This window comes from Phalacrocorax carbo, chromosome 3 (assembly GCF_963921805.1).
Source record: "Phalacrocorax carbo chromosome 3, bPhaCar2.1, whole genome shotgun sequence".
Classification (NCBI taxonomy): Eukaryota; Metazoa; Chordata; class Aves; order Suliformes; family Phalacrocoracidae; genus Phalacrocorax; species Phalacrocorax carbo.
This window is the reverse complement of record NC_087515.1, coordinates 70,516,368-70,541,043: the sequence shown is the minus strand read 5'-3', so window position 1 is coordinate 70,541,043 and position 24,676 is coordinate 70,516,368. Positions and strand designations below refer to the sequence as shown.

Sequence of the window (24,676 nt, the reverse complement as noted above, 5' to 3'; positions counted from 1 at the left end):
ATGGGACTGCACCACTATACTTCTATTTATGTGTTTGGCACTACAGGAACAACACTCTCCTCCTGTTGTAAGCAATGTTGCCACATTTCAGTGAAAGAAAAGGAAGAGCCATTTCTTCCCCTCACAAACGCACAGTGTCCCGATACACAGTTTCAGTTGTCTTTCACTTCTTCACCTTGTGGCACCCTACTAGCTATGAAGGGGTATTAGCTGAATTCACCAACAAGGCTACAGAGCTTTGGGATCTTCTAGGGTATGACACAGCATGAAAAGAATAGAACAGATAAAAATGGTGTGAGATGTAAAGAGGAAAAAGAACAAGAGAGACAGAACGTTTGGAGAAGACATGATGATAAGAACACACTATTAAATACCAGGACTAGCGCAGCTCTCCAAAGTACATGCAAGATGCAGCTTATTTAGGAACCATCAAATACCCTTGCTGTGATATTTCCATAAGTTCAGGAATTTTCATATACCTCATGAAAGTCAACATAACTTCCATTTATTCAGTTTCACCATGTGAAAATAACCTAAACTTTTGCTATATATCAGGCTGCTTTTTTGAAGTATATGAATTCCCATAAAAGTTTTCAATTCCATGTTTTACAAACCAAAATCCCCCACACAGCAAGTATTTCAGAACCTGCAAGAATCAGCATTGTACGGTAGCAAATTAGTAATTTATACTTTCAGTAACCTAGAGCGGTAAGCCAGTGGAGATATTTGAAGACCTGCGGTATACTTGGTAGTGGATGTTAATAATGAAAGGACAATCCAATGGCAGCGTGATGGATTAGTTGATTATTTGTGATTTCTGTCTGATTCTCTTGAATTTTTATGAAAATATTTTTATCCTTCTCTCCCATTTTCTCTCCTACTTATGTCCCAGTAAGTAGCTGAGTTGAAATTCTGTAATGAAAACCTCTTTCAAGATGGTATCCAGATATGTTTGTCCAAATGGAATCATGCAGCAGAATTCATCAGATGACAAAGCCTTATTCTAGTAAAGTGATGATCACGTCATCATCTTTTCCTTGCCAAAGCATTTCACCTTCAAAACGAACCAGACCATGTTTTCTGGCTCTTAACAAGATTCCCACTACTTTATTGGAAATAGTCACATATGTTTCAAACAGCTGCCCGAACGTCACACTCACATGTCCATCTTCTCCCACTTGTCCAGTGCTTCTAATGATCAAGCACAGCTCTTCTACTTCCTTCCCCACATGTGAGTGAGCATCTTTCCCCCTCTGCTCTGTCTGAGAGCCTTCCGGGGGTCTCCCGTAGGTAGGATCTCCTCTGTGAGTATGCACAGGTTTAGATGCAAGCCTGTTGTCATTACTGAACGGGTTCTTTCTCTGATACTCAGTGTGATCCTCTGCCCAGCTCTGCCAACTTTTCCTCAAGTCACCCACTGCACGTGAAGCTTTAGCACTCTGTCCTTTATCTTCTTCCATTTCTTGAAAATGTTTTATGGCACTCTAACAGGAAACAAATCAATGACTGATGGTAACTACGGCTCCTGAGTGCACTGTCAGCTGTGAAGGAAAAACAACAAATCAACCTGATAATTTCTGGCAGAGTTTTGCCCAAATGAGAGGCAAGGCTGCTGAAAAAGGTGTTAAATATCCAAAGATTTCGGTAAGTCCATCCGTAATCCTACAGCAATGAGGAAAGTAAAAGTGATTCAGCTGAAATTTGGAAGCCACTGTGTAACACAGTGCACACAAGGTTACGCGGCGCACCACCAGTCCCGCAGTGACCGTACGTACTCCACAGCCTCCGTGCAACGCACACCTAGTGCAGTACTTACTCTTCATGCAATGACGCCTTTTAAATAACTTTATCCTTGTAGCCGGCAGCCCCAGCGACTTCCCAGACAATCTGATGCAGCGCTGGCTGACCTGTTCAGCACAGGCTTACTGACAGGCGAGAGAGCAAACCATTCCCCAAGAGGCAGCCGCACCAACCCATACACAGGGGTGGGCAGCCTTTCTCCTGCCTGCACACTGATTAAAGGTGGACAAACCCACGCTCCGCCGACGAGGTGCTCACAGGCTGCGGTAGTTATTATGCACAGAAAACATTATCTGGAGCTGAAACACCGATGCGCGGTGGAAGCACGGGGATTTTCCTCATCAGGCACCGAAAAGAGATGTAGAAATCCAGTTAGGGAGTGTGGCACCGTCTGCAACGCCCTATTTAGCAAAGAAGGCAAAAACAGAATAGATAGTTCTCCCTTAAAAGGCTGTGCTGCACAGCCATGCCTGCCTATTAAAAACCACAGGCTGGCTGCAGGCAAGGCAGCTTGCCTGCTAGAGGTGAAACTGCCCGGCTCCTCGAGGTACACCGGCTGCCCGCCACCTATAAAATGTACCTAGATGATGGATTATCTGTGCAGTAGGTAATTATTTTGATGAGTTAGGGACAGGCTTTTATATACATATAGAGATCCGATTGTGTTTTACCCATTTCTTTGCTGGATTGTACCCTCCACCTGTTGAAATACACAAACCAGAGTTTGCATACAGCACATCAGTAGAGCTGATGTTTTTCTTACAGACATTTGGAGATAAAACAGAGGATTAGTGCTGGCTTTTCTGTGAGGAAATGGACAAATGCAAATTCTGAGCAATTTAATAACTGAATTATAGATAAGGCATTTCTGTATTTTAAAAGTGTTGTTGTTTAAGTAAGGTGTCATCAGTATTTGCCCATCTACATATGCTGCTGCTGCACGTGAACCCCATGAGCTGTGACAGAGCTCCCCGAATGCAAGCCACGGTCAAAAAAATTTGCATTGCGTTTGGGTCTAGAAAAAGAGTGCATGGGGTGAGCAGGAGATGGCAACACAAGGGCTGCAAAAGAGAACTGAGAACAATAAACAGCAGCACACGTCAAATAATGGCTTTTCATTCACAACCTCTCACTTTTAAATTGAAACTTATGATCATCATGTGATCCTGTTATATTTTTTGTGAGAGAAGGATGGCTAATTCTAGCTTCCTGGATAAATTTCAATTTGAGTAATTACATTTTGTGTGCTTAAAATTCCCCTGAAGGCTAAAAAGGATAATTGTTCTTCCTTTCCCTCCCTAAAATAGTTATGCAACATCGTAGATGTTGACTCCCCGCGACTGCTTCATTATCCTCAGTGGCAGTATAGAAATGTATGTTAAATTTACAAACACAGGGTCTGAAAAGCACTTTGTTTTTATGTCAGGATCAAATACTCTGTCTTACTTATTAATATACATACACTCTCAAACTATGCTGTGCAGCATGTAGAGACTGCCAGCGATTTTGCATGGATCCTCAAGTCAAATGCAGGAAAAAACAGGGCTTTAGTTAAGTTCCTGTAGAGAACAGCATCCCTGGAAAACTGAGGCATTCACCTCAGCAGCAATGCTCTGCAGATGAAGTCGTACGCACAAAGTAAGAGAAAGCCAGTCTCAAAGAGATTGAACAGTAATACCAATAACCCTTCCTAAGGAATTTCTACAATGGAAGCTATACAGCTAAGAAATGTAAAGTGAGACAGATTGGAAAAATAAAAGCAGTCTTCCACTAAATCTCTTTCAGCCATCCCAAGATTTTGTAAGCAATCTCAGACTTGCAGGGTTTGTCAGCAGTTAGTTCAGCAATGTGTTCATTGCTGGGCCTCTGCACTCAACTGCTGAGATGAACAAGCCTGTTCCACATCTACCTCTTTTCTTTCTCTTCTAGGAAAGTTCACGTTTAGATGCCAGTTCACATTTAGCTTGTTTTCTTGTCATTTGTCAGGGCTAAAGCTTCATAGCAAACCTGTTTTGATTACTGTGGGAAGAGATAACTGGTGAAGCTGCAGGATGAGATTATGGAGATGCATGAAGAATGTAGCCCATGCAAGTGCTTACAGGTCATGAGCAAAATCTTAGCCATCTAGAAAAATGCCGCCCAAAAATCAGCACAGAAAATACAGAACATGAGTTCAGTGCTGAGCTGGCCTGGTCCTGGTAAAAGGCTTACTGAAATCTGGATAAGCCAAACCTTTCAGCTCAACATAACAGGGAGATCAGTGAGTACAGGATTATAGTTATCAAGTCTAGATGTTAAAATAAAACAAAAGATAAGCTGCAATACAAAAACCTTCTTTTTTTTTTTCCTTGTTGGATAGTCACATCTCTGCCCCTTTCTTGGGAATCTGTTTCTCGTCTCTGCTCCTACGCCCACGTCGCCGGCGCTGACCTCCTTCCCACAGGAAAACGAACGCCGCTCCTTTGGTGCCTGTTAATTGTAAATGTCATTTAATGACCCGCTCCTCCGACGCCCGCGACGGAAGGTTACTGCCGGGGGAAGGAGAGGTTGCGGCTGTGCAGCCCCACGGGGCACGGCCCAAACCAGCCGGTGCCCCCGGCCCGCGCCCCCCGTGCCAGAAGAACACTGTCGAGCAGGTGTCCTCAGTGTACGTGTACTCACATATTTATAAATTATATAGGGGTAGTGCTAGATGAGGCTCATGGCGTGCCTTATAAAGCCTACACAAAATATAAGTTAGAAAAAGGATGAGCCGAAGGTGAAATAAACGCTTTGTCCCCGCAGCCCGCCCTGGCAGCCGCAGCTCCGCACCCCGCCAGCCGGCCCAGCCGCCGGCGGCGCCGGCCCCCAGCGCTACGGAGGGGCGGGGGGGCCCGGTGAGACGCCCCCCGCTGGGGCCGGAGGCGAGGCGAGGCGGGCGTGCTCCTCCCGCCTCCCTCCTCCGCCGCTCCCGCCGCGGCGCTGGGCCCGCCCGGCGGCGCATGCGACCCGGGGAGGCGGGGGATGGCCGGCCATGGCGGCGGCGGCGGCCTCGGCGCTGCGGCAGTACCTGCTGCTGCTGGCGCAGGAGCACCTCGAGTTCCGCCTGCCGGTGAGCGCCCCGCGGGGCCGGGGCAGGGGTCGGGACAGGGGTCCCGGCCCGGCGGGGCCGACCCGCTGTGGCGGGGGGCCGGGCGAGGCGAGGCGAGGCGAGGCGAGGCGCTTGCGTGGGGGGCGGCCCCGGGTGCGCCCCTGAGGCGGCCTGGCGCCGGCGGGACCTCGTTGCCGGCCGGGGCCCGGGGGCCGGTGGCGGCCGGCGCCCCTCGGCAAGACGCTGTCTCCGCCCTGTGGCGAGCGACCCCCTGGCGCGGGGCTGCCGCGTTTCCCCGCAGCCTCGCGGCGGGCGGAGGCCTCGTCCTGCCCCAGCCTCCGCGGGGAGCCGCTCGGCGGTGGCTCCGGGGCAAGGCTTTCCTTGCCGCTCTGAAGAGCCTTTGGAGCCGCGAGAGGTTTCCAGCAAAGCCCCTGGGGCTCCAGATGAGAAATGGAAACGGGGAGAAGGAAAATGCGTTTCTGAAAACGTTTCCTTAAGGAAGCAGAGCCTTAAAGTCCTGCTGCGGTGGCTCTTCAGTTTGTTCAAGCCAGGGCGTGAGTGACCCCGCCGCGGCGGTCGGCGCGCGTGAGTGGTGGGTGCTGCCCTGGCCGCGCGCGAGGTCCTCCCTCACCCCGGTGCAGGTGGAGCCGCGCCGGGCAGGAGGGCACGGGCGGCTTCATCTGCTGGAGGAGGACGTGGGGAGCAGCGAGGACGGGGCTCCTCCGACGTCGTGTGGCCTGCACGCCTTCTGGGACCGAACGGAGGTCTCCAAGGCCGTGGCTCAAGACCATCCTGGTCGTGACCTCCCTCCTCTGTGCCGCACCGGTGGCATCGAGGACTGCTTGCCTGGGGCTTTTAATTCTGGGTGTCTGTTTCCATGCGGTCAGAAAGGTTTGCTCTGTGCTGGCTGGCGCGGGGTCGGAGAGAGGCGACCCGCTTCTGCGGTGGGATTGCGGCGTGTCGGGTGTGGGAGGCAGCAGGTTCTGCCTCCGTGACTGCAGCCTGCCTGTTGCTGACGTGTTTATGCCAGCTGGTCGCAAAATTTGTCATTGTTTAAAATACTGCTGAAATGCAGAGGTATTTGGTTAGAATTGGTAGGTCATCGTTACCGCATTTGAAGTACTGTGTCCAGTTTTGGGCTCCCCAGTTCAAGAAGGATGGGGGACTGCTGGAGCAAGTCCAGCAGAGAGCTACAAAGACGATCAGGGGACTGGAGCTTCTCCCTTATGAAGAAAGGCTGAGAGACCCAGGTTTGTTCAGCCTGGAGAAGAGAAGACTATGGGGGGATTTCATCAAGACGTAAAAATACCTAAAGGGTGGGTGTCAGGAGGATGGGACTGGACTCTTTTTGGTGGTGCCCAACGACAGGACAAGGGGCAATGGGCACAAGTTGGATCACAGGAAGTTCCACTTAACTATGAGAAAAAACCTTCCCTGTGAGGGTGCCAGAGCAGGGGCACAGGCTGCCCAGGGAGGCTGTGGAGTCTCCTTCCCTGGAGACATTCAAAACCTGCCTGGATGCGTTCCTGTGCCCCCTGCTCTGGGTGTGCCTGCTCAAGCAGGGGGGTTGGACGAGATGATCTCCAGAGGTCCCTTCCAACCCCTACCATTCTGTGATTCTGTGATCATTACACATGTTTTAAAATATTTAACGTGTATTGCATCCTTTATTTCCCTTGTTTTCATTAAGCCTTTCTTTTTTGCATTGTTTTTCACTATCTGCTTTGTGGGACTGGAACATGAATTTATTTATGATCAACCCTGTTTGTCTTTAGGCAAGGTCCCCAGATTAAGTTAAAAAAAAAAAAAAAAGACTCTATATAAAGTTTTTCTCTTTTCATCAAGGTTGTAGCTGCACTTGGTTGATACAGCCCCTGAAGAAAGCCGTTCCATTTCCCTTTTTTTGTACTCTGGTGACTGCTCATCCGTATGTTTGGTTTTGTGATGAGCTGTGTTAGGGTCCTGACTTGTCTGAAAACTTAACGAACGAAGCAAGGACAGACTTTTCAGCCAGATCATCTGCCTGATCTCCATCTCTACCACACCTGCATATGGCATACAAGAGGAGTGCTTTTCATCTGGTGGCGGTGCTGGATCACGACAGCTGAAGCTGGTTGTTGAAGTCCACATTTGGTGTTAAGTGTCTGTAGAATGGAGTTCTGTGTTTCGTAGTTGGTAAGAAACTGCTCCGTAGTCAGGTCCCTGACTACTCTCTTCGGTTAGGTCAGAGGCTGAGGGCTAACATCATGCATCCTGTTTTCCAGCTCAGATTATCTCTAATGGACAGGTCAGTGCATGTCAAATGATTCTGTGATTCTGCTTTTTTTTTAAATCAATATCTTCAGGCAGATCTGTTTCAGTGCTTCACTGTCTTTACTTTTGGAGGGATCTCTCAACCTCTCATCCAGAGCACTGCTGTTACCTGAACCCGGTGCTCTCATCTCCTCTGTGGTAAACATCTAAAACAGATTGTTACCTTCCTTTATCACAGCAGCCTTTAGCATGTGTAGAAGTCATGATCGTGTTTCTCTCCAAGCCTTTCCTCACAGGCCATGTTTTCTCTGCTTCTCATTTCTGTCACTTCCCTGTAGATAATATTACTGGTAGTGTGTGTGTGGAGATGCCACTGATTCATGTGTAAAAGCTCAGATGCTTTTGTTGTCCTAGGACCATACAATGAAATAGTTACACATAAACTTTTATTCTTCTGGAGCAAACCCACTGTTTTTTCCAGCATTTCTTATGTCCTTGCTACGCAGATGGAAAGATGGAAGTGAATGGGGTAATGCCCTGCTAAAGCCATGTGCTAGTTATGTAGGGGTTTTCTTTTCCTTTGGTTTTTTTTTTTTTTTGTACTTCATGGTAATCTTTTTGTTTATCCACTCACTTCAAATCTAAGCCAATGTAAAAATTTGCTTCTGTGTTCTTTTGCCAGTCACGTTCAGAGGCTGCAGCGTGCCATTTCTAGCAAAGAGGCTGTATGAGAAACTTCCTCAATGTTTACCTCTCATTTCAGTTCAAAAGACTCTTTAGTGGATGGTTTTTAAGTTATTACTTGCTGCCTTGTTTCTTGGAGATTTGCTGTTTCCTGTGTTCAGTTTACAGCCTCTGATTTAGCTTACTCTGGGAAAGACACCTACCGAATAAAACTGATGAGGTACCTGTAAAGCAGAGAGGTAACAGAAGAGGGATTGATGGTCAGTGCTGAGCCCAGCCCCAGGTCAGAGTGGTACTAGTGAGGCATTGCTTTTGCGTGAATTAGAAAAATATTTTAAGAAGAGATAGGATAATATTGTAAGAGGAATATTGTTGTGAGAGCATAGGATTGAACAGTAAAGATTTCAGTGGAAGAGGAATAGAAAAATGCAATACAGTGGGATTTGATTACTGAAATTTGCCTAACTTGATCTTATTGTATAGTGTATAATGTTTCATAAACTACTCGTAGCTCATTCTTCTGCACCTGTACTCTGAGACAGCTGGTTTTTATACAAGCTGAATTTAATTGTGAACCTCTGCCCTATCCACAGTCACTCCTAATGTTTCATTGTCGGTTCCCACAGTAAGTCAGTAGTAAACGCCATTCTTTCTTCAGTTGCCATCTCTAAGATTTTGTTCATAATCCCTATGGAGGTCACAGTCTGCAATAGAATTTATAGTGTGCTGCTCTATCTCTGAAATTGCCACTTTACAAAAATCTGCATTGCTTTTTTTTTTTTTCTTTTTAAAGGGAAAAAACATTAGTTAATGCTCCTAAAGCCTGACCTTTATATTTTCATTTTAGGAAATAACATCTTTGCTCTCGCTTTATGGTGGACAATTCAGTGGTGAGCAGGAAATTAATGTAAATGTAAGTAAGGACTAGGTATTTTACTTGAGTGCATGCATGGTATACAAGTATGCTCTTTGTAGTATTTTTATTAAGTGTGGGTAGCTGAATGAATTTTGAAGATAAAGAAATTTTGGATTTTGAAAATAAAGAATCTTCCAAAAACGAGCACTTCCCAATTTCAGTAAAGACTAGGAACTGAGTAAAAGATGCACAAAATGCACCTCAGGATGTCTTCAGTTAGCAGGCTGAATAGAAACAGTGCCATCTGCTGGGAGGCTCTCCTTCCTTTTCAGAATAGCCAAACTATGAAAACATTCAGCAGCAGTTTGGATTTGCTGCTTGCCTCTAAATCAGTGAGACAGCATATCTGGAAGAGCGAAGCTAGGAAGCTGTGTGATTCTTGTCTCAACGCTTCATCAGAGAATGTTACTGGGTTTTAGTTACTACTTCTGTGTAATGAGGTGTTTTGAGTCTAGAGGGTGAATAATCTAGAGCAGCATAAACAAATAATAATATTTTACCAAGTCAAAGATATGGTGGGAAAATGAAATACCTAATAAAATTTCTGAGACATTCAAGCTGAATATACAGTTTTACATAAAATGAAATTATTTATCCTCATGTTCTCTGTACAGTTAACTGTTTGTTTTGTTTTTTTAAAAAAAATCTTCAGCATGCATGCTCCGTTTTTATAGAACAGAATTGTGTAGTTGTATAATTCATGTGACATCCTCCAGCTAGGTATTTGCATCACTTATCTTCTCTTTATTTCAGTCTCCATTTTGGATTCTCAATATTCCTTCAGAAGAGATGGCAAGGGGACTAATGAAACGGACAGTATGTGCAAAGTAAGAGGTGAAAAATCTTGAAAATGATAACGTAAGCCGTGGAAAATTGTTCTGCTATATTGTGGCAAATATTAGTTTTGTATGGAGCCTTAAACAGTCTCTGATTATCTCTGGAGTTCAGGAGGCGTTACTGGAGCCTGTAGGACAGATTATGTAGCATGCTCATCCTCTTAACTTAGCGAACGATCAGCACAGGGTCTTGAAACAGTGTTCTTCACTCAGAGCCAGTACTTGTCTTGTAGTGTCGCTGAAGTTTTAGTTGCCTTGAATAATGTTTAGTTAGTGGCTTGTTTTAAAATGTGTATGGAATTGAAAGACAAAAACGGTGATTCATAAAAACTTAAAATCAGGTTTGGAAGGGAAAGGTAGCGATTCCTTGTTGTTGCCCACACCGCTGCAGCAGAGGGCTTTCTAGAAAATTCAAGACTGCAGGAATATGCCAGAGAGATCGTTCTGGTGGCTTTTGGTCCTCTTTAGAGGTGTCTGCGTAACATACTTTCCAGAGAGGCTTGAGAGATTCCTCAGAGGTATGGTTCAGGATGAGAAGCAGCATAGCTGCTTCATGGCTCTCTGACCATCCTAAACTTGGGGTGTCTGCTCTGTTCTCTTCAGGGTTAGTTTGGGCACCTGTGCAGAGCGTTGGATGTCCCTGTTGAGTGCTGCTTGTGTCAGGCATTCAGTTTTACCTGTGATGACTTGGGTTGTACTTGGGTTCTCTTGCCTAAAGAAACCCCACATATACAAAATTATCCATATGATAGCATGTTTTCAATGGGGATAAGCTGTACTGCACTTCAAAAAAGCAGCTGTAGGCAACTGAGGAAGTAAAACATGACAGAACAGCTTGCAGATGTTCCATTCGCCATGCTCTTTCAACTAATATATGCATGTTTTATGTAGAAAGCATAACTGGCCCACTGTGATTTCCTGGTTTACTACTGATTGTGGGGAGATATGTTAGTTTTAGAATAAGAGCTAGAACATCTCCATTGCAATGCTAATGAGTATTAAAAGCTCTGAAGCATACATTTATCTAAATATAATCTCCTTAGCATTTTGTGTTTTTTTTTTTTCCAATACATAATGTAAGTGTAAGAAGTCGGCCCAAAGGTGTTATAAGAGCTTCTCCAACAGTTGAATAAAATTCAAAGATGGATATTTGGTTCTCTCTAGTACAGCCTCTGCTGCCAGCAATTCCATTGCTCTGTCTAGGTATATAGCTTAAATTCTCCACAACAGGTAGAAACAGATGCTTTAGGAAAAAAATAGACACTGTGAAAACTGTGCTCTTGTTTTTTTTTCAGGGTAAATGCAGGTTAGAAATGTAGCCTTAAATAATTTATTCAGGAAAGGAATACTTTAACAAAGTGGCTTACCATTGGGCCTTGGTATCTGCTATGGTCGCTTAGTAAAATGTGTGAGCTAAACCTTTGAACATTTTAAAGATTTTATTTCGGGAGTTATCTTTCAAAAGGTATGATGGCACTGCTAATCCTTAAAGGCTGTGTTTTATGGTGTGTTGCAAATGCACGTAAGAATGTCTAAAAATATATACAGTGACACTAGGATTCCTATACTAAAATGATTTTTTTCTTTGATAGGGAAAGTCTACTCGGTTGGGATGTGTGAATGCTGGGGAAAAGGTCTATGATGTGGTGTTATGCCTTCATTCCAGTAGCGTTGTTTATCTCACCTTCCAAGGCAATGCCTTTCTTAAAGCCAGCGATATGGAAACAAAACAAAAAAAGTGTAAGACAGCATTGTGTATAAATATCTGAAGATATCAGACATCATAACCACATCTTCAAATGGGATAGAACCTCTGATGAAGTCATTATACACAGGATGTTACAGTTTCATGATTCATTTTACTCCAGGGTAGCGTAACACTTTGAAAGTCTGTTCTTGACCTTTTTCAGCCTTCTCTTACCCCATCAAATTGATAAGTGCAAACGAAATTTGTCTCATTCGCTAATACCACTGTGTGCCAGAAAAAGGTCTGGTGATATCCAAGGGTACTAAGACTGAAATTTACCTTTTAGTGTATGTCACCAAACAAAAAATTTTAATCAAAATACCAGTTTAGGATTAAAAATAATTGTGTCCCTGTTAAGAACAAAACTTAAGCATGTGCTAAGAGTTAAATAATGCACTTCAGTACTCCATAAAGCAAAGCCTAAATGTGTTGGTCAAGAAGGTTAAAAGGAGTAAGTATCTACAAGGCATTCCCTACTCACCCCCATATGACTGCACTCTAAAAAACTTTGTAATTTCAGGTCTGTATTTGAACTGTGGGGACATGGAAGATCTGTGGGGGAGCTCTATGCATCTTTGAAGAACTATCCAATGGACAAAATGGTATGCATATAAAAATCTGGACAATGTGGATCCTTAATCACACTGAATAGCACTGCAGCTGTACTAATGAAAGTGTCTTTGCCTTTTTTTCAGCTTGCATATCTACAGTCAGACTCTACTTACAAAGTACACATTCATACATTTAATAAAACACTGACCCAAGCACAGAAAATAAAAAAGATAGATGTAAGTAGATGTTTAAGAAAACTTTGATATTTAGCCTATACATGTTGTTCTTGTGCCATGCTATCAGTATTTTCTAGAGTGTATTTAAGTTTGGGTTTCCTGAAGGTCTTAAAGCAGTTTGCAGCTTATGCCTTATCAGCTCTAAATGAGATCTTTGTGTCTGAATTAACATTCTCCTCAAATTTCATAACTTTGTATTTTTTCTTCCCTAAAAAGACCATGTAAGGCATATACAAAGACAAATAAATATCACTGCTGATTTCAGCCCAACATGCTGGGGAAACTGAAGCTTACTGCCCAAAAGCTAAGTGCTGGGTCCTGCACTTCAGTCACAACAACCCATGCAATGCTACAGGCTTGGGGAGGAGTGGCTGGAGAGCTGCCTGGAGGAAAAGGACCTGGGGGCGCTGGTTCACAGCCGGCTGAACAGGAGCCGGCAGTGTGCTCACGTGGCCAAGGTGGCCAACGGCATCCTGGCTTGTATCAGGAATAGTGTGGCCAGCAGGAGCAGGGAGGTGATTGTGCCCCTGTACTGGGCACTGGTGAGGCCGCACCTCGAGTACTGTGTTCAGTTTTGGGCCCCTCAGTACAAGAAGGACATTGAGGTGCTGGAGCGTGTCCAGAGAAGGGCAAGGAAGCTGGTGAAGGGTCTGGAGAACAAGTCTTACGAGGAGAGGTTGAGGGAACTGGGGTTGTTTAGCCTGGAGAAGAGGAGGCTGAGGGGAGACCTTATTGCTCTCTACAACTACCCGAAAGGAGGTTGTAGTGAGGTGGGTGGGGGTCAGACTCTTCTCCCTAGTAACAAGCAATAGGACGAGAGGAAATGGCCTCAAGCTGCGCCAGGGGAAGTTTAGGCTGGACATTAGAAAAAACTTCACCGAAAGGGCTGTCAAACATTGGAAAAGGCTGCCCAGGGAGGTGGTGGGAGTCTCCATCCCTGGAGGTATTTAAAAGAAGGGTAGACGTGGTGCTTGAGGATCTGGTTTAGTGGTGGACTTGGCAGCGATAGGTTAGCAGTTGGACTCGATGATCTTAAGGGTCTTTTCCAACTTTAATGATTCTGTGATGCTATGAAAACTGTAAGATTCAAAAGGCTAGAGTTAGGTGCTAGATTTCTAGAAAATCTGTCGCTTGATCTCCATATTAGGTGTTTGTTGTTGCAGAATGTGGAACAAGCCAGTCCAGTGACTTCAGCTGGAAGCTGTGGATTGTGTGCTGATTTCCTCTTCTGTCCTTATGCTCTTGTCTGCACTCATACTGTCCTCCTAAATATATCAGTATTTTAATTAGAAAATTCTTCTAAATTACTGTTAATTTTTGCTCTTCCACATTCTGTTTTTAGCATTTATTTATCCTATTTACTTCGTTTACAGAGATTGAAATTATCTGTATTAATAGTAGCTACCCTTTCCTTTTTGTTCAGTGTTTATGTACATGAAATAATGCTGAGTGTGTAAATTGGTCTGGCTGCACGTCACTGAAATCTTAAATTCCATCGTTCATCATCAGTGTTGTTTTTCTTCTTGAAAATTACATAATTAATATACATAGTTCATCTCCTCTAAAGTTGGGTTCTGTTCAGTTAATAAAAAGTTATTCATCCTGATTTCTAATTGTTAATAATTTGAGCTATGTTTATTCACAAGAAAGGCATTTCAAAAATCCAGAGGAAACTGAGGGTGTACTTGTAGTCCTAATCTATCATTTCTCAAAAGTGGAATTGTGGTTTGGTTCTTTTGGTGTTTTTTGTTTTTGGGTTGTTTTTTTTTTTTGTGGGGTGCATATTTCAGAAATGTGACCCTGTTATTTTTGACTCTGTTTTCCTTTATTATACAGGCCCTTGAATTTCTGCCATTCAAAGGAAAAGTAAATTTAAAGAATCCAGAACACATCTTCTGGATTTTGGAAGATTATGGAATGGATCCTAATAATGTTCCAGAAGAGCCCTTTCATCTGTATTTTGGTAGATGGGTATGTGAATATGCTCGCTTCAGTTCTTATGAGCTTGTATTTTCAGGAAGGTGTTCTTCAGTTTAGATTTAAAAAAATGTGTTGAGTTTTAATGGAAGCAGACAATACAATTATGGCTGAATCTGTCACTGCATAATACACTGATGCAAGTCTTGGAAGTCCTTATTGTGACTAGAAAAAAGCAGGTTAATCGAGCAGTTTCGAGGTGGAAAAAATCTAAGTTGTATCTGGGAACACACCTTATCTTGTCCTCCACTGAGGGAACTCAACACAGCAGCGAGACCACACAGCTATGGTGGTGTATTATATCATTCTGGGGCCAGATGGAGCTAAAAACACCAGCGGCTTGTTTCAAACGTGAACAAAGATTTACAGGAACTGTAGATGACTTGCGGCCCCGCTGGGCTGCATCAGCCCCACTGGAGCATTCTGTAAGTGCTTCAAGTGGTCCTGACAGGCACCTCCACAGAAAGGTGCAGACTGACTGATGCCTGAGGCCTTGGACATCAGCGGGTCCAGCCCGCAGCTGGATGCTCGCCTGTGGGGACACTGGCAGTGCAGTGCTGTACAGTAGGAACCACGTTCAGAAACTGCCTGGAGCTTGTCATATGAGGTCTTTGCTACAAACTTGCCTGTTGGGTGTATGCACTCTAAACCTGCTGCATTGTTAGGATATCCTGAGGAAATCTGATCTGGTCTTCTATTTCTTGTGAGGAAAAAGTGGCTCCCCAAAGGACATCTTCCAGAATGACACCAGCCACTGATGAGAATATGTGCTTGCTGTGTCCTGGGTCAAGGGCAGCTGGAAGGAGGGAGAACCGCTGCTGAGGTTGCACAGCTATGGTCAGGGACTGTGTGCAGCGAAGTTAGAGATACGAGTGATCCGTTAGCGCCTGTGAATATTCTCCGTGCCTGCGGTTAATGTGAAAGCACCCTGGATTGTGGCAATACTGCGAAACATTGCAGCTGTTGTCCCATCTGTGCTGGATTCCTGAAGTGTTTAAAAATGAGTAAACCAACCTGAAAAAAATAGGCAAGTGTATTTTATTTACCGAGGAAGACTGATGTGACCGGAGCTGGGGGATAGTGTTGGAAGAGCTTGTGAACATGTTTTCTTCCAGACTGCTTTAGTTCTCTTCAACATATTTGGGAAGTCTGATGTAAAAATGTTAGCCTTTGGTCTGTCTTTGTTTTTCCAGTAAATTCTGGTCTGTCAACGCTATCCTAAATTTAGATTTTGAGCGTGACAGAAAAGCCAGTGAGGATGGAAATTCTCTGTGACCTTAAGCATGTGCGTGTGTATGTGCACACATGTGTTAATGTGCATTTCTACTCCTCATCATTCCAAAATTCTTTTAACTCTGAACTGCCAGGAATTTTTTTTCTGATACCTAGAGTAATAGCAAGGTTGCTGTAATTGTTATTTCTTCAGAAGAATTTTCCCTCTGAACTGTTTGTATATTTTTGACCTCTGTCTTAAAGAATTTATCTAGGTGTTGAACCAACATATCTGTTGCTTGGAAAGAAGTCTGTCACGTTTTCAGACGGCAGAAAGCAGTGTGATGTGTTATGAAATTAAGAGTTACCTGATGTTGGGTGGTGTCACTTAAGCAAGTCTGTTAGCCTGTCTGTTTGTATCTTGTATCTAAGACCTGACAGTGGTTTTAAATGTTTCAACAGATTGCAGACGGCCAAAGAGAACTTATTGAGGCCTACAGTGTAAAAAAGAGACACTTTATTGGAAATACAAGCATGGATGCCTGCCTGTCTTTCATTATGGCAAACCATGGGAGAGTAAAACCCAATGATGTTGTATATGATCCATTTGTTGGAACAGGTATATATATATATTTTTCTGCTGGCAGGAAGAACTGGGAGATTGTGTTACTGCTCGCACCACGCTTTTACCTGGTGCAGCAGCTTCTGGTGCTTGACTGAGATTTGAGATGATACCGAAAGCAAAATGGTGATTATTAAATGTATGTTTTTTTAACATGAGAGGGATTTTGGGGGAAGGAGACTAACTTCAGAAGATGTAAACAGTTTATTTTACACTTCTGACAAGTCTGTCTTCACTGTATTAATTTATGTAACGTGGCTTAAACACCAGTTCATGCGTGCCATGGACTCCTTAAGATCCAAAGTGAGTAAGAACTGAAATTTGGCTACAGTACTCCCTGCAGCCACTTTCAGAATGTTCAAGGAGCAGCATTTTTGGAGGTGGCTATTTAGAGAAGTGCTGAGGACACTTCTGGAATATAACACAACATAGCATAGCATAGTGATCACTTCTTTGTACCGTCATGTCTTGTCTTCAGGATGATATTGTTCACACCATATATCCGCCCCAAGCTGAACTTTCCTTAGTTAAGCCAGGAGGGGGAGCTTTTATTCCACATATTACTCTGTGTGGCATAGAAGGACTTTTTACCTGAGGGAAACTCAACTGTTTTCTAGGTGAAATAGAAGATCTATTGTGTCAGGTTGTGCCATTTAATCATACAAGAGTATATATTGTGTTAAGCTACCTATAGTAGTTTCTTCAAAAGCGTAACAAAGGCTGTGTTTCTGACCCTGATTTTGCTAAACTTTTATCAAGAAGACCACTTGTAAGATGCATGCAATTACAAATACTACATTAATGGGAAGTTGAAGAGAATTTGCTGCAGAAATCACTGCAGGGAAGTTAGGGAGAGAGAAGACAACACTAAAGGGTCACCAGTAGGACAAATTCTTATTAGCATGCATCTTCTCTGTACTGTAGAAAAACAGACCAGGGGTGTAATGTTTATAGAAACAGAAGGCTTCAGTGAACTGTATGGTTATTGTGTCAAATTTTTGTTCATATACAACCTGATTTTTTGCATACATAATAATGTCATATGAAATTTCTTCCTCCTCCCTGTGCTTGTTGTGTTCCTTGCAGATGGGTAGTACTTTTTGAAAGGTTGAGGAAATTCCTCTACTTCATCTCTAAGCAGTTTGTTTAATTTCGGTACCTATGGTTTTGTGTCTTTTTGCAAAAATCTGCTAAACCTAAATCACAAAAAATTCTCTGAGAGCATTAATTCTCTTGGGACTGAAAATTGAAATAAAAAAAGGAAGGGTGAAGTTAGAGGAAGAAAAATCACAAAAGTGGCAAAGCTATAGAAATTTAAGATAAATGATAAGTTGTGTTTCAGTTCAAAAGTGTAAGATATACAAAATTGTCCCCAAATTGCCTAATGATTTGAAGTACAATTTTTTTTACGTTATTGAATTAGCCAGCTGTAACATACAGGCTTGAGGTTAAAGGTGTGTAGGGACACTGGAGATACTGGGTGGCATGTCATTTGTCAGGAAAGTGTATTTGTATTTATGACTGAAAAACTAAACAGTGGATTTTGCACCTACTTTTGGTGAGTAAACCTCAGGAATTTCACTAGTCTCTTGAGGTCTTTTAGAGGATTTTCAAGGTTGTCAGTGCAACAGTGCCACTGGAATTTTGGGGGTAGTTCAGACCTGAGAGTGATGCAGTGGGTTTGAGCTGAGGGGTTTGGAAAGAACATACAATCAGGATTTGAGGAGTACTTTGAAGAAACTGCAGCTCAGATTTCTTTCATTAATGCAACTTTAATACCAGGCTTGGTTTCTTCCTGTTTTTTATGCTGAAAAGGTAAATAGTATCAAATTAGACCGGCCTCGCAAAATGGTGCTTGCTTGTTGGAAACAAACTATTTTTGCTGGATGAGCCAAATCATAAGTCTTCCACGTTAGTCTAAGAGTGGACAATTGGAATTTGTCCTTGGAATGAAAAGTGCTTTTGACTAGGCTGATTTAGGAGACTTGATTCCCCTTTTTTGTAAAGCAGAATTGGAATGGCCAGGATTGTTTGAGAGTTGTAAAATGTAACTTCCATAAACTGTTTGGCATTCTTTCCTCAGTGTTGGACAGAAGGAAGCCTGGAGGTTTCTGGAAGAATAAATTGAGTTTTTTACCTGAATACTTTGTATTTCCTCCTAGACAATTTGTTCTGGTTATCTCAGTAAGCTTATTGTTCGTACCTTTGGAAGATGTTTGTCCCTACTTTTCCTTTGCTGATTCGTGATACTGCATAATTGCAAATGACAGGAATTTTTTCTTTGATATCCTGGAGCATAGCGGTATGACCAGACCCTCATCCGTGCTGAAGAGATGGGGGAAATAATGTACAATAGAAAGGCATGAATTTCTGTGCCATCATCACTCTGCTAATAGTCATCAGGGGGCACAATGATTCTCTGATTAACCCTTTCCATACATCTGTTTGATACAGTAGGTCAAAGGGCTGGCCATATTAGGGTATTTAAGTATTCATGCACCTTCTGTGTGAACACTATTGAACTAGTGCCAGCTGAGATCTATCATAAGCTGTAAGTTCATGTTTTCCTAACTTTTTTTTTTTTTACCCTGTGATTAAAAACATTCCTAGATGGGCAAAGTACTTTCTTCTTACTTTTCTTATAGGACTAGGTGGTATGCCATACTTGGGGTCAGGGCTAGCTAAATTTGTCTTGACCCTCTGGAGGTACTGCCCATCTGTTCTGAGGGATTGCAGCCGAGAAGGGAAATGGGTGACTCCTCTGGGGTGAGTAACCTTGCTTTTCCCTGATCTGTTTCACAAGAAAAAGCAGAGGAATTGTTTTTTGTGTTTTTTTTTTTTTTCTTTCTCCCTCACCTTCAATTTTGGTAGAGTTCATCAGCATATGATATAGGATTTCTCTGTTTTCTAGTGCCCTGAGATGGGATCTTTAGCCTGTGCACACAGTGCATGTTAGCGAGTTGTTGGTGCTGTGGGTGGTGCAGGGCAACGCAGCCACCTGAGATGCTCCTCTCCATGCTGCCGGTGAATGGGAGAACTGGTGTCAGCCGCACAGCCAGCTTGTGCATTGTTCCCTGTGCTGGTCAACTCTTTGTCCTGCAGCAATCATCCCCTTTATTTTTTGCAGGACTGTTTGTATCCATAAGCAGTTAACATCAGTAGTGTGGGCTTCACAGCCTTGTTCTCTGTCATGGTTCTGTTTTAAACCATTCTGTTAGCTACATACCTCCTTATTAACAACTCAACAACACAGCTCTGTCTGTCCTTTTTGTCATTTGGAAGCTGTTAAAGAGATAATGTAATTTGCCCTTCTCCATGGGCTATTCAACCATTGCCCAGTTTCAAGGGGAAAACACACATGCTTTTTTGATGGTGGTGTTTTTTTTTTTAATTAGGAAGGCAGATCACAATAGTAGGGATTAAGATAATAGTTTTATTGCAGGATAAGTACTCTGATAAATACACTGGCAAAATAGGTGTCATTCTCACAGAAAGAATGCATCTGTGTATAGCTTTCACACTGCAAAACAATTACAGAAACTTCTTTGATATTGCCGTTTACACTGGAGATATTTACATTTACAAGGTTCTTGACCATTGCTTCTTACTCAGGGAATGGCCACGTTATACAAGTTTGATTTTAGACACAGTTAGGGAGACTGACTTTGAGAACAGACAGGGTAGAATTGCCATTCGTTTGGTGATGGTGCTGCTGCTTGCAAAGTAGAATTAAAAGTTTTGGACCATGTAATGCTTAAAGGATCTTGTTGCCTTGAAATACAGAAAACTATAAACAAACTCCTAAGAACAGTCTCCAGAGATAACAAGTGACATAGGGCATAGCAAGATAAGGAAGATCAGGTATAGCAGACAAGGGACCTAGTGTTATTACCTCTGATTATAGTTCTGTAGTGATTCTAACTGGTTGGTAGTCTTAATTCTTTTTTTTCTTTCTTTTTTTTTTTCCTTGGGTCTACCTTTGGGTCTACTGTGCTACTGGTGTAAACTCCTGAAGTTCCCGAGCAAAAAATCCTAACACAGATAACATTTATGACAGCAGTTTATACTTCTTCATTTTTCTCCCCTTCACAGGTGGCCTTCTAATCTCCTCAGCACACTTTGGAGCATATGTGTGTGGTACTGATATAGATTACAACACAATCCACGGATTAGGTATGTTACATGTTTCTACGCCGCTGAAATCTTACTCTTTATAAAGCAACATTAATCTTCACAGGATTTATTTGGTCATGTTTATTTTTATTGACCAATTTACATGTATCCTAGCTAAACTATTCTTTTAATTTTTTTTAAGCAGGAAATATTTAATAAAAGGAATAACGAAAACCAAAACACAGTTCCGAATAATAATTACAACAGCTGTGTGCTTTCTTAGTCTGTGATGTAGGAAGCTTCTTGTAACCTAACCCAGGCAGTCTAATTCCATTCTTACTCCTCTGAAAAACTGCAGTGCAAATTATATCTGACTTATTGGACAGTATTATGACTGATGGATAGCGAGAACATCTTACGAACCAATATTTTTATGAATGTGTTCTGTGACACCCTATGCAGATGGTGCAGAACTTTTCTCATGTATTTTCATTATTCCTTGCTACTTGTGAATTTTATTGCAAATACTTGTGACAGTGAGTAGAATAAGGCAGGAGATAAACTCTGGTTTTGTATATGGCATTTAATTATTTTCCTTTAAAATAAGTGATAGGGTATATGAAAGCTTTTCCTGTAAAACAGTTTGTTGTTGAGTATGCTTTTTTTGTCATTCCACTCCCCCTCCTCCAGGTAAGGCAAGCAGAAAGAACCAGAAATGGAGAGGGCCAGATGAAAATATCAGAGCTAATCTCAGACAGTATGGTTTAGAGAAATACTACCTTGATGCACTAGTTTCTGATTCTTCAAGACCAATATGGCGAAAAGGGATGCTGTTTGATGCAATCATTACAGATCGTAAGTTTGTTAATGCTTTTTGTTGCCTAATAACAATGACTAAAAGATGATTGCCTATGTCTGTGCCTGTGTACGTTGATTTAATGCCTTGATGAGTGCTCACACCTGCAGTTTCCATATTACAAAAGGTGACTGTTGAGAGCAGCACTGTGGAAATTGGATCTGCATTTGACATGATAATTAGAAATATCTAACAAAGCTGGTGATAATACTTTCTTCCGTGGGTAGAATATTATGTTTGCCAGTACAAATCAATATGGCTGAAAATTTTCCTTCAGAGAAGTCTCGCTCAGTAAAGGCATAACTTTATTGATGCATGGAGACTTCTTGTCAGAATGGTCCATGCTGCTGTTCGGACTTGATCTGCAACACACTAGAGTCTCCAGAAGTCCCTCAGAGCTGCATGGCAGACTTATGTCAAGTCCTTATTGGAATGCTTACAAAGAGAAATTTTAATGCATTTCTGATACACTTAACTGCTAGAAGCACTAGCAGTTTGAAAGGATCCTCTGCTTTCTTAGAAACATATATATTTAGCACCATTTGTCATGCATGAGACAGAGTAGAGGCTAAGGGAATAAATAAAAGACCTTGATACAGCAATTTCTGATCTCTAGTGCTGGCTCTTATGACAACTCATTTATATTAATTACGAATAGAGAGTGTGACTTTTCTTTGTGGGTTGCTTGCTAATTTTTATTTGGCCTGTTTGGCAATAAGACAATGTAGAATATTAAATATGACTTAGAACTGAGTTTGCAAATTGTGACACAACTTCTGCATTTACAAAATGGTGATATTGGTGCTTCCATGATGCTGGAACAAGTCTCACAAAAACAAATGTGAAATGAAATAAATATGTTATGCTATTAGAAATGTGCAAAAATGTATGAGAAAAAGCCATCTCTGGTTCTTCTTATCTGTCAGCGTGAGAATGTATAATGTGTTGGCAAGAAATTCCAATATATACAATTTCATTTTGAAAAAGGTTAGCTAAGTGCTATAGGGGAGATGTTTGTGTCTGTCAAACAGGAGAGGATGGGATTATTTGTCACATGTTGGAAATATAAGGAATATCTTGTAATGGATAATACAGAAAAGCATTGTTCTTTGTAGTGTAGCAAATGTCTAGGCTGCTAGAAGCCTCTTACAGCTGGAGGGCTTTTCTGAAACTGTTTTAAAGTAACCTTTTGAAGCAAGAAACTTTGAACAGATCTTGAAGAAATTACCCTTACGGACTTTTACATTGTAAAAGCATTTTTAAAAACTTTTTATAAGCCATAGTTTGTGCACTGTTGTGTATGTATAATATATTGTATGTTATTTGGCCGAAGGCTGAGGTTCTCATCTCTGTGTTATGCATTTGCTTTGTATAGCGCCATATGGTATCAGAGAAGCTACTCGCAGAACAGGTTCACAAAAGGAAACAGTTAAGTCAGCTGAAAGAAGGTAGGTAAGCTGTCTTGTCTGTTGTAGAATATAAATGTCTTAATGGAAACCCAGTCACAGTTTCAGAATCTTTATTATTTCTTGGTTGGCTGTCAGCAGTTAAAAAAATTTATAGTGATAATAATTAAAGAAGAAAAGCCCTTTTTGTTCTCTTTGCAAAACTAGTATGTCACTTCCTAAAATCCTCTTGGTTTTGTTCTCCCTTGTGTTGAGATTTCAGATCCTATTTCTTGTCTCTGTGAGCCACCGTTACCTTACGTTTCCTATCCTCAGAAAGTTCTCTTCAGTCCCTCCAAGCTTCAGAATCAGTCTAAATAGAATACCCCTATTTCACCTTAACCTTCTCTCTTGGATTTCCACTGCTCCTTTCCCTTCAGAGATAACACATGGCTTCTTCACTGCCCAGCCTTCCTTGTCTTCTGCCTTTTACTCTAAATTGCCCTTCAGAAAGATGCTGTGCAAAATAACTATTCCCAACATACTTCTGATTCTTTGGCAAGTACTGAAGATGATACTCCAAAAAGTCAGTAGGGGAATTTGGGAAGTCGTGTTCCTCATAGCAGAAGTTGTGTTCCTGGATTGTCCTAGGTGGTTTTGCAAATATCAGATAGTGCTATTTTGCGGTTTGGGGTTTTTGTTTAGGTTTTTTGTTTGTTTTGTTGGTTTATTTTTTAACTCGGGTTTTACCTGTGCTTTTATGTTTACACTTGTAAATTTTTTTTTGTTTAGCACAGAAAATCACATCTTCGTTTCATCCAATTATCATCTAAGTGACATCTTTTTTGACCTATTGAAGTTTGCGGCTGAATATCTGGTGATGGGAGGAAGACTAGTTTACTGGCTGCCGATATACAGGCCTGAGTATGTATTCTTGATTTCTGGTATGTAGTATGTCAGAACAGATGCTACATTCTCACTGTGCTTTCTTTTGGGGCATAGTACGGCTGGAACTTCCGTAGTACTAGCACTTAAGAGTAGTGCTCAGACTTCATATTTTAAAACTTCAAATGAGGGAAAGGAGATTTTGAAATAAGGTTTCTGACTGGAGATAATTCATGACTTCTACCAGAAAGAAAAAAAGTCTTCACATGTCCTTGCAAACGCATGTCTGATGGGTTGAGGTTTAAGCTCAGAAAATTAGGCTTTGAAGGTGCAGATAGATTTCTAAGATAGTACTAGAAAGGCTCTTTATTAAAATGTGTTTCTACTAGAGTAGTTGATAGAGGTGCATGACAAGGTCCTGTAAGAGAACATTCTTGGCTCTTGGGGGTTTGGCACTACTAATTTAGCTTTCTTCTGAGAAATTGAAAGTCAAGTGACCAAGAGGTGGCAGTGAGAGGCAGGAAGTGTAGGGGAGCAGCCCTGTTAAGGACGAGAGAGGCCAGCAGAGACTGCAGGATGCTGTCTGCTTGATAGTGCAGCCTGGGATTAGAACTGGGTTTAGAAGGAAAGATATCTGTTCGCATACCTTATTTCCCCATCTGTAGATAAGGTTTTGAGGTCTTTTTGTTGTTGTTGTTTTTTTGGGGTTCCCCCCCCAACTCTTTCATAGTAAAGTGGGGAGTTGATGTACAGTAGCTGTTTCCAAGTATCTTCCAGGTGTAGGGGTGCTCTGGGGAGGTATCTTCTATGCTGTCATATGCTTCTATGTACAGTCAGACTGTACTGATATATAAAGTGGTGGTTGCCCCTGGTTCTACCATGTAGGCTTGTGTCAGTCCTACATTTAATTATCTTATCACATGCTGTTTTGAAATTTTGGAAATCAAAAAGAGCCATTTCTGTTCCATGCTTCTGTAAGAGAAGAGTGCACTTAGTAGTTTGCTTTTTTTTTTTAATGATAGAATTGGTATCTTAGCCTTTTTTTATTGTAAGACTATTCACAAACAAAATAATGAATGCCATTAAGAGTATTACAGCTAATTGTTCAAAATGTCTGTCTATCCGTGCTTAACCCTGACAGACCATGTGTGGTTGTGCATTCTTAGATTTCCGTGTCAGTCAACTCTGTTTGGAATTACTGAGTTTATTCTGTTTGTCAAGATACCAGAGCTTTTTGTCTGCTCATTGAACATCCTTCCTCAGTACAGCAGTATTAAATAACTATGAACTGCACATTCTGGTACTACTTTAGTTGCTGTTTTGGGGAGGTTGTCTCTCTCAGGCTGTAGTTGGGTTGCCCTTAAAAAGTAAATTTGTACATACTACTGTGAATTGACTTTATGCAATGAAGGTTGAAATACTGAAGTCACTCTGTTAGCACAGGATATTAGTATAGTCACTTCATTTTCAGCTGTAATGATGAACACAGGAACAAACATTAAAACAAGTATGTGGGGGGAAGATACTGTCTA

At 42.0% G+C, this 24,676-nt stretch overlaps 1 protein-coding gene across 4 annotated transcripts in view; it reads left to right on the top strand.

Moving 5' to 3' along the window:
- The first annotated feature begins 4,746 nt into the window (after nt 1–4,746).
- TRMT11 (tRNA methyltransferase 11 homolog) overlaps nt 4,747–24,676 on the top strand; it is a 31,772-nt gene continuing 11,842 nt past the window's right edge. Inside the window, exons 1-11 of one of the 4 annotated variants that reach the window (XR_010372211.1) lie at nt 4,747–4,891; nt 8,655–8,720; nt 9,477–9,550; nt 11,827–11,908; nt 12,002–12,094; nt 13,931–14,065; nt 15,746–15,902; nt 19,998–20,078; nt 20,709–20,873; nt 22,250–22,322; nt 23,052–23,203. Coding sequence is in view for 3 of the 4 variants with exons in the window: in XM_064447346.1 (XP_064303416.1) it covers nt 4,814–4,891; nt 8,655–8,720; nt 9,477–9,550; nt 11,827–11,908; nt 12,002–12,094; nt 13,931–14,065; nt 15,746–15,902; nt 19,998–20,078; nt 20,709–20,873; nt 22,250–22,322; nt 23,052–23,183 (1,136 nt within the window). In the remaining variant the exon portion in view is untranslated. The other 3 variants (XM_064447346.1, XM_064447348.1, XM_064447347.1) reach the window with 3 other exon arrangements.